Below are 13,603 nucleotides of genomic sequence, written 5' to 3' on the forward strand. Positions count from 1 at the left end.
CACTTCCACAGAAACAAAGACTGTTCAAATACAGCATCCTCTCCACTAGACCACCCTACCAAATCAAGGACTTCAGCAGCACTGAATCTTGCAGTCTTCAGACTTCGATACACACACAGAGACACCAGAACTGGTCTGGTGATAGTTACGCCAGTTTCCAGTTAACTCTTTTTTACCATAGTCAAGTTCATCTGCGCACATTACACACTTAAATAATCATAAAAATTTCTTACACGGTGTCATGTACACCGACAGTCATCTAATTACAAGCTTCAATGATACAGCATAGGAAAGGAAAAAAGGTGTGATGCATTTAGGCAAGTAGCTGTACATGAAGTTCAACACAACTCCTAAGCAGTGCCACAAGAACTATATTCCAAAAGTCAAATCCAACTGTAACAAGCATAGGAAGTGCAGGAAGTCATCTACACAGGTAACCTAGAAAAAGTGGGTTTGTATAAACCTGATAGAAATACTACAGAACGCATTTTTAAACCCAAGATTAAATGCATTGCAGTTGCAGTAGAAACATAATATAGCTATTGAAGATGCATTTCCTATCCATACAAGCTCCAATAAGCCAGTTAAATCACCAAAGACATTTGTGGATCAAATCTTAGAGAATTGTATTAAAAAAAAATGACAAATACAGAGCAAAACTATTTCTGATTATTCTCTAAATATTGAAATAAAAACCTGGATATATTTTATATGCAGAAAGCAGAGTCTCTTCATAAGAGGAACTAGGAAAACAAACTGTCCGACTACCTAAGGATATCCCCTGCAGAACATAGCTTCCCCAATATAAAATGTTTTGCATCCATCTGGTATCTTTTCCATTTTAATTTGGTCTATTCTGGTAAAATCCACTCCAGAAAATACTTCACTATTTGAAAATTCACTTTAAGTAAGGTCTGCATGCACATTTCACTATTCTAGGTACTCAAGTGTGGTGCCTTTCACTGCTCCATAATCATCGTGACAAGATGTCACTTTCATTTAAATTCTGGGACACACTTGAAGACGCTTCTCTACATTTCCTGCATATGTCAAGTTTGCACACCAAGTCACTACAAATTTCTACACAGCAGACTTCTGTATCATTTCTGTAACCATCCAAAAGATCTTGAGCAATCTGTCTGTTTCAAACATCCCATAAAACTGCAGAAGTTCTCCAGCTGTTCAGGGTCCTATTATATTTGTTTATTTGCAAGATATATGGTTGTATTTATTCTCATTAATGAAATTACGTTCAGTTGTTTGGCTACAAAAGTCTTAGCCCTAAAGTTATGCTCAAACCCTCTATCTCCCATTAAAAAAAAGCAAGCTGCACTTCCAAAATTTTCACTCAACTTAGTGTAAACTAGATGTAGGAATGGAACTCAAAAAGGCCAAGTGTATCCTTCAGACATTTGTCTCCATAGGTTTTCTGTACAACTACTCAAAAAAGAGGATACCCTGGAGAACGACTCTGACCCCCATACACAGAATCCAAACAAATAAATTTCACTTTTCACCAGTATATTTATGTTTTGTGACTACTTCTCCAGAACAAAAGAACAAATTATTTTGCATCTAGTATTCCAATTTAATAGTTTTAGGCATTCAATTTGATCAATTTTTCCCATGCTTTTACAATAAATTTTTGAAGGGCTTTAGGAAAGTCATTCCTGTTTCCTGTTACCCTCCTCTGGTTAAACTAAAGAACTAACCAAATTCCACTCTCTCAGAAATATAACTTTTGCCTAGAATTTAATATTTTTAAAAAAATTTCCAGAAAATATCACATTCATAGTGTGCATTTGTTCTAATAGAGTAAAAGCCTGAGAAAATTCTTTAAACTATGTAAATAGAATTATGTAAAAAATTAAAAATTTTTTATCAGCAATTAAAAATCACCAGAACCTCACTATGTTCTCCAATAGCGAAAGATACACACTTTAATTCTGCTTTTATGCTTTCAGCACACAGAAGCCAGCTGAATGATATCAAGTATAGTATAGCCCTCTGTTGCTCAAAATTAGTTCTAAAGACAGATATCCATCACGTAAAATAACCCCATACTTCACATAACTGAAGTAGGTGTTGGTTTGTAGTTCCATGTGATTGTATTACAGAGTCCAGTCTTAGGTAAGAGCTCTGTCTTACACTAGTAAAGCACTAGCTTGATCATTCCTATTAAGTCACTGTCCACAAAAACATTGATTCTGCTTGGCAAGAATCACCACATAACTAAAGGACAAGGATCAATTCGGAAAGATTTGTTTTCTTAGGTAAATCTTAAGTGGTAGCATGGATCTCAAGTCCAAGATGGCTTCAATTCTAATGGCGAAGGAGAAAGAAGAATGCTTGTATTATTGGCATAAATGAACCTTTTACATTTCCATTTTTGAATCAGATGTCACAAGCCATACAAGAGAAGGAATGGTCTGTTTCATCAGCTTTAAAAGGCAAATCTCAAAATTACATCAATCAAGGAAAAATACTGCTAAAATGATGGCTCTCTAGCTGGCTTTCATAATCTATCTTTCACTAATGGCCTGATCTTAAATCTGTTATTCACCAGCTTTGTGCTCACAAATCACAGTGAGGTATGGTCCACAGCTCATTCAAGACCAAAAAAGGAAGAAAAATTGCATGGAAATATCCACAACTAGCATGCCAGCTGAATACAACCAATTAACAGAATATTTTTTTTAAGTTTTATGCTGTGGCAATATTAGCTATGAATAAAGTTGTCTCTACTTTCACTAGAGCCTACGAAGAATTTCAATACAGGAGAATAGTACACTGTGGTTGAAAGTACTTTCAATTCAAATAGTCTTCAATCAGTGGAAGAATGGAGTCTCTCTTAGACAGAAATATGTTTTTATAAATTGCTCCTGGCACCAAAGGAGTAACTAAACTAATGTTGTCATTAGAGAATTTAAAAACTAGAGGAGAGGGACACACAATATTTCATAGACAAGTGATCGGAGCACACAATGTAGGAAGAGAGAGACATCTAAACAGATGTCCTTCAGAAGCCTCATGAAGAGAATCTTGCATCTTAAGTAAGGGATGGAAGAAAGAACCAAGCAGCTACAGATTTAGTCTATTCTGATGAAGTTAAGCCACTTTAGCTTCTGTACAGTACTAATTACACAGTACTGGTTGCTACTCACTCAACTGGAGAAGAAGCTTCCTGACTATTTTTACTTAGCACATTTTTTATGCAAGTTCCTCTGAGACTTTATATAACAAGTAGGTCCTCAATTTCATAGTTTCTCAAGAATAAAGGTCTTGCCTCAGTCTTATTTTGAAAGATCCATAATAACTGGATGTGGTGGGTTAACTTTGGCTGGCTGCCAGGTGCCCACCAAGCCGCTCTGTCACTTCCCCTCCTCAGTAGAATGGGGGAGAAAATACAATTAAAAGCTCATGGGTCAAGATAAGGACAGGGAGATCACTCACTAGTTACCATCATGGGCACAACAGACTTGACTTAGGAAAGATAAGTTTAATGTATTGCCAATTAAAAATAGAGTTGGATAGTTAGAAACAAAAACAAAACTAAATACATCATCCCCCCACCCTCCCTTCTTTCCTGGCTCAACTTCACCACTAACTCTTCTACCTCTTTCCCCATTGCTGCACGGCGCAGGGGGATGGGGAACGGGGATTGCAGTAAGACCGTAACACTTTGTCTCTGCCACTCCTTCCTCCTCACACTTTTCCCCTGCTCCAGCATAGGGTCCCTCCTACAGGATACAGTCCTTCACGAACAGCTCTAATATGGGTCCTTCCCATGGGCCGCAGTTCTTCAAGAAATGTGTCAGCATGGGTCCCTTCCACAGGGTACAGTCCTTCAGAAACAGACTGCTCCAGTGTGCATTCCCCATGGGCCTCACCGGCCAGAAAACCTGCTTCTGCATAGGCTACTCTTCACAGGCCACAGCTCTTGCCAGGAACCTGCTCCTGAGAGGGCTCTTCATGGGCTGCAGCTTCCTTCAGGCCATGTCCACCTCCTCCAGAGTGGTGTTCTCCACAGGCTGCAGTGTGGATATCTGCTCTAGAGTGGTCCTCCATGGGCTGCAGGGCGACAAGCTGCTTTGCCATGGTCTTCTCAATGGGCTGCAAGGGAATTTCTGCTCTGGTACCTGGAGAACCTACTCCCTTTCCTTCTTACTGACTTTAGTGTCTGCAGGGCTGTTTCTCTCACATTTTTTCTCACTACTGTCTCTCACAGCTGCTGCATGTGGTTTTTTACCCTTTCTTAAATATGTTATCAGAGAGGTGCCACCAGCATCGCTGATGGGCTCAGCCTTGGGCAGCCATGGGTCCATTCTGGAGCTCACTGGAGCGCTCCGTGTCCAACACAGGGACAGCTCCCGGTCTCTTCTCACAGAAGCCACCCCACTGCTACCAGACCCGTGCCATGCAAACCCAATAAACTGGTTTAAAACTCTATTCCCAACTACAGAGTAACTTTAAGAAAGCTGAATATGCAAAAAAAAAAAAAAAAAAAAAAACCACCAAACAAACCCAAAAACCTTTCCTATAATTTTTTCAAGTCAGGCATTGTAATCATCAATGAGAAGGCAAACAAGTGATTCTTAGCTGAAAGCTTTATAGCTGATTAGAGCTGATTTAAAGACTGGACTGTTGTTGACAGTCCCACCCAACTTCCTACCCCATTCCTTGGGCCTGCCTCCTCAACAGGAATGGATCACTCTTTTGGAGATAAAGAAAACGAACATAGTTATTTTCTCATGTTCTTACTGAAAAACTTCCTGGAAACCTCCCACCTTTTTTTTTTCCCTGCACCTAAAGGTTGTACGTATATTTATCTATTTTTGCAGCATAAACTAAGCATGCAGCTCTTTACTGTACCACCATGTGCTGCATCAACTACAAGCAATTTTATTTGCCAATTTCCCAGCACCTTTTTCTACAATTAGCCACAAGGTTAAGGTAAACATGGGCAGAATAACATGCATCAAATAACATGCTGAACTCAGCTGAACTACATTCCAATACTAGAATCAAGTAAGTGATCAATTAGGAACACAGCAGCTCTGCCATACTTAAGGCCAAGAACAAACTTTTGTTTAAGACAAACTTTCCTAGATCTCAAAAATCCACAGTCAATCCAATTTCTTCTGAAATTCAGTAAGCCTCTTCAGGGTAAAAGGTAGAGGAGCATTTGGAGTTATCTGACTGAGGTACTTCCATAAGAAAGACACTTAAACCAGTTTGTCTTATTGGGATTTTTTTCTGTATAGACCAGGGGATCAAACCACAATCCTAATTGCACTCTTCATTGGCTCAGTTGTTAAACATGCGCTCTGGAAAATTATGACAGCTATTAGTTCTTTTGGAGAAAAAACATCAGAAACAAAATTAAGAAGTAAAATAACTGATGTTGGACAAATGCAAGCTGTAGACTCCAAACTCAAGAGATTATTATGCGCACACTCAGAAGACACAGCTGTCACATGGCTGACCAACCTTCTGGTTTTCACATAACTCATGTTGCTCTAGGGGAAACACAACTGTCGTTGAGCCTAGTAGTCTACAAGCAGCTGGCATCACTTTGAATCTGAACGTTGGTGAAAGTCTGGAATGAAAAAAAAAGAGGAAAGAACCTAGCTACAGTCTATCTCTGAAGGCATTTATTTTGGGGAATGAAATGTATGTACAGCAACAAAAATATTCAGAAGACAGTAAAATATTTTCATGTATGATCTGAACCCTCCAAAGGGAAAGGTGGAGTAATACATGAACTCTTTTCTCAGTTCCTATGCAGGAGCTGGAATCAGGAGGACGAAAATAAGCTCTGGGAAAATATACCCTCTCTCCTCGCTTGCTTAACAGAGACTGGAGGGAAAAAGGAGGCTACATCTACAGTAATACTTCCCTACTACTCTTGCTAGTTCTACAAAAATGTAGGTCAAGTATTTGAGAGCTATTATGGAACCCCCTTCCTCCTTCTTTCAATTCAATCCACATCAAAATCTCCTAAACAAAGAAGTCTTCAAGGATCTGCTCTACCAGGTTTGTCTGCTTCATGAATTTCTGCCAGAAAAAATACACCAGCTGGAAATGGCAGCTGGGAACCACACACCATACAGCCAATTCAGCTGTGCTGGAAATAAAATTCTGATGTAGACAAGTTACTGCAACAGGAAAAGAATTTGTGTTGGCTTTACTCACACCACAGACCCAAACAATGAATTTTTGCTGGCAGAAAGATTACTTCTGCTGTTCCGAGAAGGGGCTTTATTGGCCAAGCTGCAGTGACTTTTAGGTCAAAGCAGTTTGAAGAGCTCCAATACCCAAATTTTTCAAATTGTCTTGAAAGCTGGTTACAACAGAAAATAAGTTAACTATCCATATTCTGATATGTCTCAAAGATTTCTGAAATAAGGTCTCCAAAGAACAATATTTTTTCAAATCTGTCAACTAAAAATTGCCCAAAGCTCTCTTTCTTTGTGTGCATGCATATGCAAAGCAAATAACTCATCAACCTCACAAACTCTATTTCAATTAGTGCAGTTCACTTCAGAGAAGCCATACTGAAGTGCCTGTTCTTAACAATTATACTCTAAACAGTGTCATCAAAAAATCTCAGGAAGTTAGAGGTTCTTGCCCCTGAAAGCTCTCCTTCTAACTCTCCCATGCAAAAAAAAAAATCCCGAAGTACTCTGTTCCTCTAGGGAATCACAGCATTTCATTCTTCTCCCATATGAGATGGCAGAATTTTTCTGCACATCAACAGAGGGTGGAGGGATGCAGGGAAACTGAGGACAACTCATATGTGGACATTTAGGAAAGAAACAATCTCTGATTGGACTGGGACAGTCAGAGTTAAGCAACTGACCTGGCTGACCAGGAACCAGAGGAAGGAAAATAAAACAATAACTACTCTGAACTGTAAAACAGTATCATGGGATATTATTTATTAGTATGAGCTGTACACTGAACCAATGGACTATAGTCCAATACGTTACTGGCTGAGACAAACACATGGGGAATAAATTTTTTAAAAACACATAAAAGTGCCTTCTTGACAGGACATGAAAAGAGGGCTGGAGGAATGTGACAGTCCTAAGGGAAACAATAGTACAAGGAACAGCAGGTGGAAAAGGGGTAAGAAAGAATATAAAAGGAGCCTGTTTCTTTAATTAGTGTAACCATCAACAAATAAAACTGTTTAAAAAGAAAAGAATATTACCTGATCTCAAATATCCAAAGTTTGTAATTGCAAAATATAACATAATCCACATTTCACGTCACCAAACACACAGACAAGAGTGGGAGAGAGGCAAAAAAAAAGGAAAGGGGAAGACTTGGAATCACACAGCACATGTCAGCTTGCCAAAACAACATTTCCAAAAGCAAGGTTCTATAATAACTAGAAGTTCTATAAATATTATTTTACCTTTTTTCAAAGCCTTAGGAAACTCAACAACAAAAGCTTTAAGGAGCAATATTTGGTTGTTCAACTCTTTGAACCACAAACATTATCAAATGCTATCTGAAAACCAAAAAAATAGCTCTTGGGGAAGTAGATTTTATTTTAACTTTTTTCAGACCTCATGTAGTTAAGATCAGAAGAAGCTGTAAGATTGTCTCCTAGAATACAGTGCCACTGCAAAATAAGGTTTTGCAACAACTTGCAGACAGTCCTTCCTCCCTTCCTCGCAGTAGCGTATCGCCTGATAGTACTATGCACACACTTACACTTTCAGAAATTTTTTGAAGATGAAAAACCCTGAAAGTCTGCTCACAAAACTATCTGAAGCAGTATCACTAATATACATGTTCAAATTACATTAATAATAAAAAATGAACCTATTCAGACTGCCTATGCAAATGTAATTCAGCCCCTTGTGTGAACACAGCACAGCTCTTAATTACTTGATCACAAACATTTTACCCATGGGACACCTGCCTTATCCCATGGACAGACTGTGCCTTCCTCGAGGATGGAATGCTGCCAGGAAATAAAGACTCCTGCACAGACTCACCTGCCTTGGCTGCAGAACTGGCAGGCACACAGTGTACAGCATAGGCTTACATAGGCCAGGACTGGTCGTACATGTTCACTCCAGAATAGCCAATATTTTATCTATTTGGTTATAGACAGAGAAACAGAGGGGCCAAGAAGTGACTCAGAGCCAGAGCACTTCTGATGGAAGCACAAGAAGGCCTCACAGACATAATGCATCCTTACCCCAGCCAAGCTCTTCTTCGATTTCTAGGGGTCCCTTTTGGTCATGGCTAGAGCATTAATGAGGAACGTTTTGCACCCATGCATGTATAGAGCATGAGAAGGAAGATACAAAGAAAACAACGGTAAAAGACTCAAAGCAAATCTTTATGCAGAAATGAAAGGATACGATTGCTGGCAAATCTCTATATTCTTTTATGCAATTCCTTTTTTTTCCCCTTCCTTTTCACCATGTGAAAATTCCATAATTTGGAATCATACTCAGATCCACATCATTCATAAACAGAGTTTAAATCTTTCGATCACCCACACTGTCATTTTGTGAAAAACAGTTGGATGTCATGTTCTACGGACTAGCCCTTAGAAGGAAACAAGATACTTGGCTTGTGGCTTTCACAGATTTTTGTTGATAGCTGAGGAATGGCAAGATTAAAGGATCTTGGATTTCATTCCACACATAAAAGGGAATTACATTCTAGGACAAAGTTTCTCAATCCGCAGCCCGTAAAACATCAGATGGTGGTCCAAAAAATCATCACAAAAAAATGTATTTTTAAAAACATACATTCCCACACATGCAAGCAAGAAAACATAACTGAGGAAATACAAAAAATAAAACAAACATTCAAAGTTTAGCTTAACTGAATTGTACTATCATGCATGAGAAAATGTGACAACAGTTCACAACATGATCCTTGCATTTTTGAAACAACACGTTGTCCTTTAACACTTACATTTGAAAACACTTTCTTCTTTCCTACTGAATTTCCTGAGTAAGTCCTCTCCAGAAAATGCCTTGTTACATCCAGTATGTTTCTCCCTTCACCCTACTTCCCTAAGCCATTACCTGTTCTTCCCATGTCCCTCTATGCTTTCTCTAGTTGCATTCTCTTTACAGACAGCCCTTAAAGTCATCTACAGAAGCAATCCATCCAGCTATTGAGCTCTTTCTGCCTATCTTCACTGACAAACTCTGCCTCAAGTCTTCTGGTTCACCCTAAATTTCAGTTACCAGTGCTGGAACATCCTTTATTTCACTGGTTCAACTTCATCAGAAGTTCCTTTCTTATGACCCTTCTTCTACGTGTTACTTTTTTTAAAAATTACAGACACCTGGTCCACACCCTAGGTCTACTAGGGTAGGGCTATCCAGCCCTAGTCTTTCACACTCCTCTTTTCAGGACTGATTTCCCTTCCCAATATCCACACATAAACATCCCTGAATCTTGTCTACAGTCAGCTGGGCATACATACTATTAAGCTGCTTTTTCTTAGCCAGACAAACATGCAACAATGCAGACTTTAAATCTTAATACCAAAACAGCTCTGCAAAGTCAGCCAACAAAGAATACTGGAGAAGTACCTGGAGCTCATAAATACAATATTAATAGCGTAACTGAGATCCTCTCCCCCAAAATCAGTATTTCTGCTATCATATTTCCTATATAACACTAACATAAAATTCATGAAAGTTAAATAAAAAAATCAGAAAAAAAAAACCAAAACCAGTTGATAGCAAATCTCAACTAATGGCCACCTTTTCATATGAAGTACACAACATCTAACTTGAAACGCCATTTGCATGTGTTGCTCTGATGCTGCATTCTTCATCAGTTTAAAAACCACATCTTTTAAACTTGTTTTTCCTGAAGATTATTACTAGTTACTGACCTTTAAAACTTATTTGTTTTAAAACAAGACATAACCTTTAATTTAAATATGCTGATTAATACAAGCATATTTTACCTATTGACATGTATTAGTAAATGCTGAATTGATTACTTCCTTTTTTCAAGACAATTCGTTTCACAAGTCTTATAAGTGACAAACTGTATCTGGATGAAAACAGACTTATTAGAAGCAACAAAAAAGAATTTTAAACTCAAATAAAAGTACTTAGGTATGTTAAATATGTAAAAATTGGAAAACCTATTCTGCATTTAAAACTGAATTAATTATGTGTGGCTAGCAAGCTTGATGACTGCATAAATGATCAGAAAAGAAAGATTTTAGAACTGATCTCCTCCTCTTTCCTGACAGTTCTATTCATATATAAGAAAGAAGAAACCAACTTACTTCTGTTTTGAGTTTCAAACAGACGTAAATTAAATTTGAACAAAGTAAGAACTGGATGTGACATCTGAAAATAAGGAGACTATTCACTTGATATCACAGAAGACACAGTGGCTTCAATTGATTTTGACATGTTGACAAATTCTATTTCCCAGTGTTTGGTAGTTGAGAGCTTTTGTTTTCCTGAGCACTTTGGCAGGACATATGTACTGCTTGATATCTGGGTTGGGGTGTAGACGTTCAGTCTGCAGTAACAGTCACGTTCATAAGGAATTTTAATTTTAAGTATGTTTCTTTAATTAAAAGTTAATTTTAATGTGTTTGAAATGTGGTTTTGATACAGCTTTCTACACAGCCTCCTTATATGGCCTCTAGCACTAGTTGGTCCTCATTCTGAAGTACATGCAAGACTTTCTAGGAGCTCAAGTAAGTAATTTTCCACCACCACAAATAATCTATTACATATTTTGAAACTTTATGACACAGAAAGAATAAAACCAATATTTGGTTCTTGTTAGCAATTGAGGAAAATCATACAAAAATATTTGGTTTGCTACTGAGATGAATATATACAAAATACATGTTTCCTTGGAATCTGGGCTTTTTTTGTGCAACATTAGATACAGATTTTCAGCTTTCCAGGAAAATTAAGTTTGCATACCAGCAGAGAATATCCCTGGGACTTCACTCCGGAATATAACAGTTCGTACTTTCTTATCAGATTTCAAAGCATCCACAGCTTTTGACATCTACAGAGAAAAGGAGGAAGGGGAATAACCAAACACTTTTTAAAGTACTTAATTCCAATACTTCACCCTTTATACTAAAAACTATTCTTTTCACTTACCATTTTTAAAACATTTTTGTTAAGCGCATTCTTGGCATGAGATCTGTTTAATCCAAGCACCACAATTCCTGGAGGGAAAGAAAAATTGTATCATTGTTACAATGTAGTAAAATATGTATTATCTATGTAAATTATTATTTTGAAATTATAGAAAAATCATCACTGAGGACTACAAAAAAAATGCTAGTGTAATCACTTAACTCCTGAGGTTTTGAAAGAAAATCAATTGACTTACATTTTCCAATGTTAAACATTTCAATATTCAACAGAAATGACATTTATTTTAAGAAAAATATGGCCCTAACACCTTCAGATGGAAACAGAGCTTAGAAAGGCTAAATATGTAATCACACAATTGCACGCACAAATTTCATGTTTGTGTGTGAAGTGCTGACAGGCAATCAGGAAAGTTACTTAACTGTAAAGTACATGTTACCATATTTAGACAGCCTGCCTTCAGAGACTTCTTAAAGCAAGAAGTGCTACCACAGCTAATACTAGCAACTCTGACACAGGTAAAATGAAGTCACACAGAAAGAATGCTATCAAGGGGAAACCTGAACTTTTGTTTAAAAAGAAAGAAATAATATAAAAATACTCCCCCCCCAAGACAGAAAAACTGCACTCAATGCTTGGTACACATCTCCAATCACACATCCACAGTTCCCTTAGTTCAGTTAGAGATCTCCTGATCTCCTTCTATGACCAGGTGACCCGGCCAGTGGGTGAGGGAAAGGCTGTTGATGTTGTCTACCTGGACTTCAGCAAAGCCTTTGACAGTGTTCCCCACAGTACTCTCCTAGAGAAGCTGGCGGCCCGTGGTTTAGACAGGTACACTCTTCGCTGGGTAAAAAACTGGCTGGACGGCCGAGCCCAGAGAGTTGTGGTGAATGGGGCGAAATCCAGCTGCCGGCCGGTCACAAGCGGAGTCCCCCAGGGCTCAGTTTTGGGACCGGTCTTGTTTAATGTCTTTATTGATGATCTGGATGAGGGGATTGAGTGCTCCCTCAGCAAGTTTGCAGACGACACCAAGTTGGGAGGGAGTGTTGATCTGCTTGAGGGTAGGAACGCTCTGCAGAGGGATCTGGACAGGCTGGATCGATGGGCTGAGGCCAACCGGATGAAGTTCAACAAGGCCAAGTGCCGGGTTCTACACTTCAGCCACAACAACCCCAGGCAACGCTACAGGCTTGGGGACGAGTGGCTGGAAAGCTGCCCCGCAGAAAAGGACCTGGGGGTGTTGATCGACACCCGGCTGAAGATGAGCCAGCAGTGTGCCCAGGTGGCCAAGAAGGCCAACGGCATCCTGGCTTGTATCAGAAATGGTGTGGCCAGCAGGAGCAGGGAGGTGATCATGCCTCTGTACTCGGCTCTGGTAAGGCCGCACCTCGAATACTGTGCTCAGTTTTGGGCCCCTCACTACAAGAAAGACATTGAGGTGCTGGAGCGTGTCCAGAGAAGGGCAACGAAGCTGGTGAGGGGTCTGGAGCACAAGTCTTATGAGGAGCAGCTGAGGGTACTGGGGTTGTTCAGTCTGGAGAAGAGGAGGCTGAGGGGAGACCTTATCGCTCTCTACAATTGCCTGAAAGGAGGTTGCAGAGAGGTGAGTGTTGGTCTCTTCTCCCAAGTGACTAGCAACAGAACAAGAGGAAATGGCCTCAAGTTGCGCAAGGGGAGGTTTAGACTTGATATTAAGAAAGTTCTTTACTGAGAGAGTAGTGAAACATTGGAATAGGCTGCCCAGGGAGGTGGTAGAGTCACCCTCCCTGGAGGTATTCAAGGAGCGTGTGGATGTGGCATTGTGGGATGTAGCTTGATGGACATGGTGCTGTGTGGTGTTGGGTGGGTTGTGGCTTGTTGTTGTTGTTGTGTGGTTTTTCTATTTTTTTTTTTTTTTTTTTTCCCAGGTTGGACTTGATGATCTTACAGGTCTTTTCCAATCGTAGTGATTCTGTGATTCTGTGAGATCAGTTGGATCGCTGACTAATTACATGTGCATTGGTTTGAATGTTGCAGCAGAAAAACCATTTGTTTGTCCTTATTTCACCCCTCTCAGCTCAAGAGGCATGATTATCAAACAGGAAAATTCTGAAAAGTTTATCTTGGTAATGTCTAGGTTTACCAAGCCTACAACAATCTTCTAGACAATTACTTCCTGAACACACTACATTTCCCTGGATTCTAAACACCAGCACACAGTCCTATTAAATTGATCCAGCCCTGGTAATCAGGACTTTTTTTTTTTACTTGGAGAATGCAGGGGTAAGGGGAAAAAGACAAAGGACTAGGACAGGGACCAGGAACGAAAGACAAAAAAGGGAGCTCTCTATCTCAAAAATGCCCACAGTATTGCCATCAGTCTACAAGGTGAAAAAAGAAATTCCAGAAACTCAATACTTGCTACTTCACCACTCAGCTTTGCACATATAATCTATATGTAATCTGGCTCTCGTAGCCTCCACAGGGTG

At 39.3% G+C, this 13,603-nt stretch overlaps 1 protein-coding gene across 1 annotated transcript in view; it reads right to left on the reverse strand.

Annotated features, from left to right (window-relative positions):
* Positions 1-11,169, reverse strand: part of AUH (AU RNA binding methylglutaconyl-CoA hydratase) — a 106,896-nt gene extending 95,727 nt beyond the window's left edge. The window contains exons 1-2 of the mRNA XM_059833591.1: positions 11,136-11,169; positions 10,950-11,037 (exon numbers count right to left, since the gene is read on the reverse strand). Of these exons, the coding sequence (XP_059689574.1) occupies positions 10,950-11,037; positions 11,136-11,138 (91 nt within the window). The 5' untranslated portion in view covers positions 11,139-11,169. The remainder of the gene's footprint in view (positions 1-10,949; positions 11,038-11,135) is intronic.
* Between the last annotated feature and the right edge of the window lie 2,434 nt (positions 11,170-13,603).

Source organism: Gavia stellata, chromosome Z (assembly GCF_030936135.1).
Source record: "Gavia stellata isolate bGavSte3 chromosome Z, bGavSte3.hap2, whole genome shotgun sequence".
NCBI classification, from domain to species: domain Eukaryota; kingdom Metazoa; phylum Chordata; class Aves; order Gaviiformes; family Gaviidae; genus Gavia; species Gavia stellata.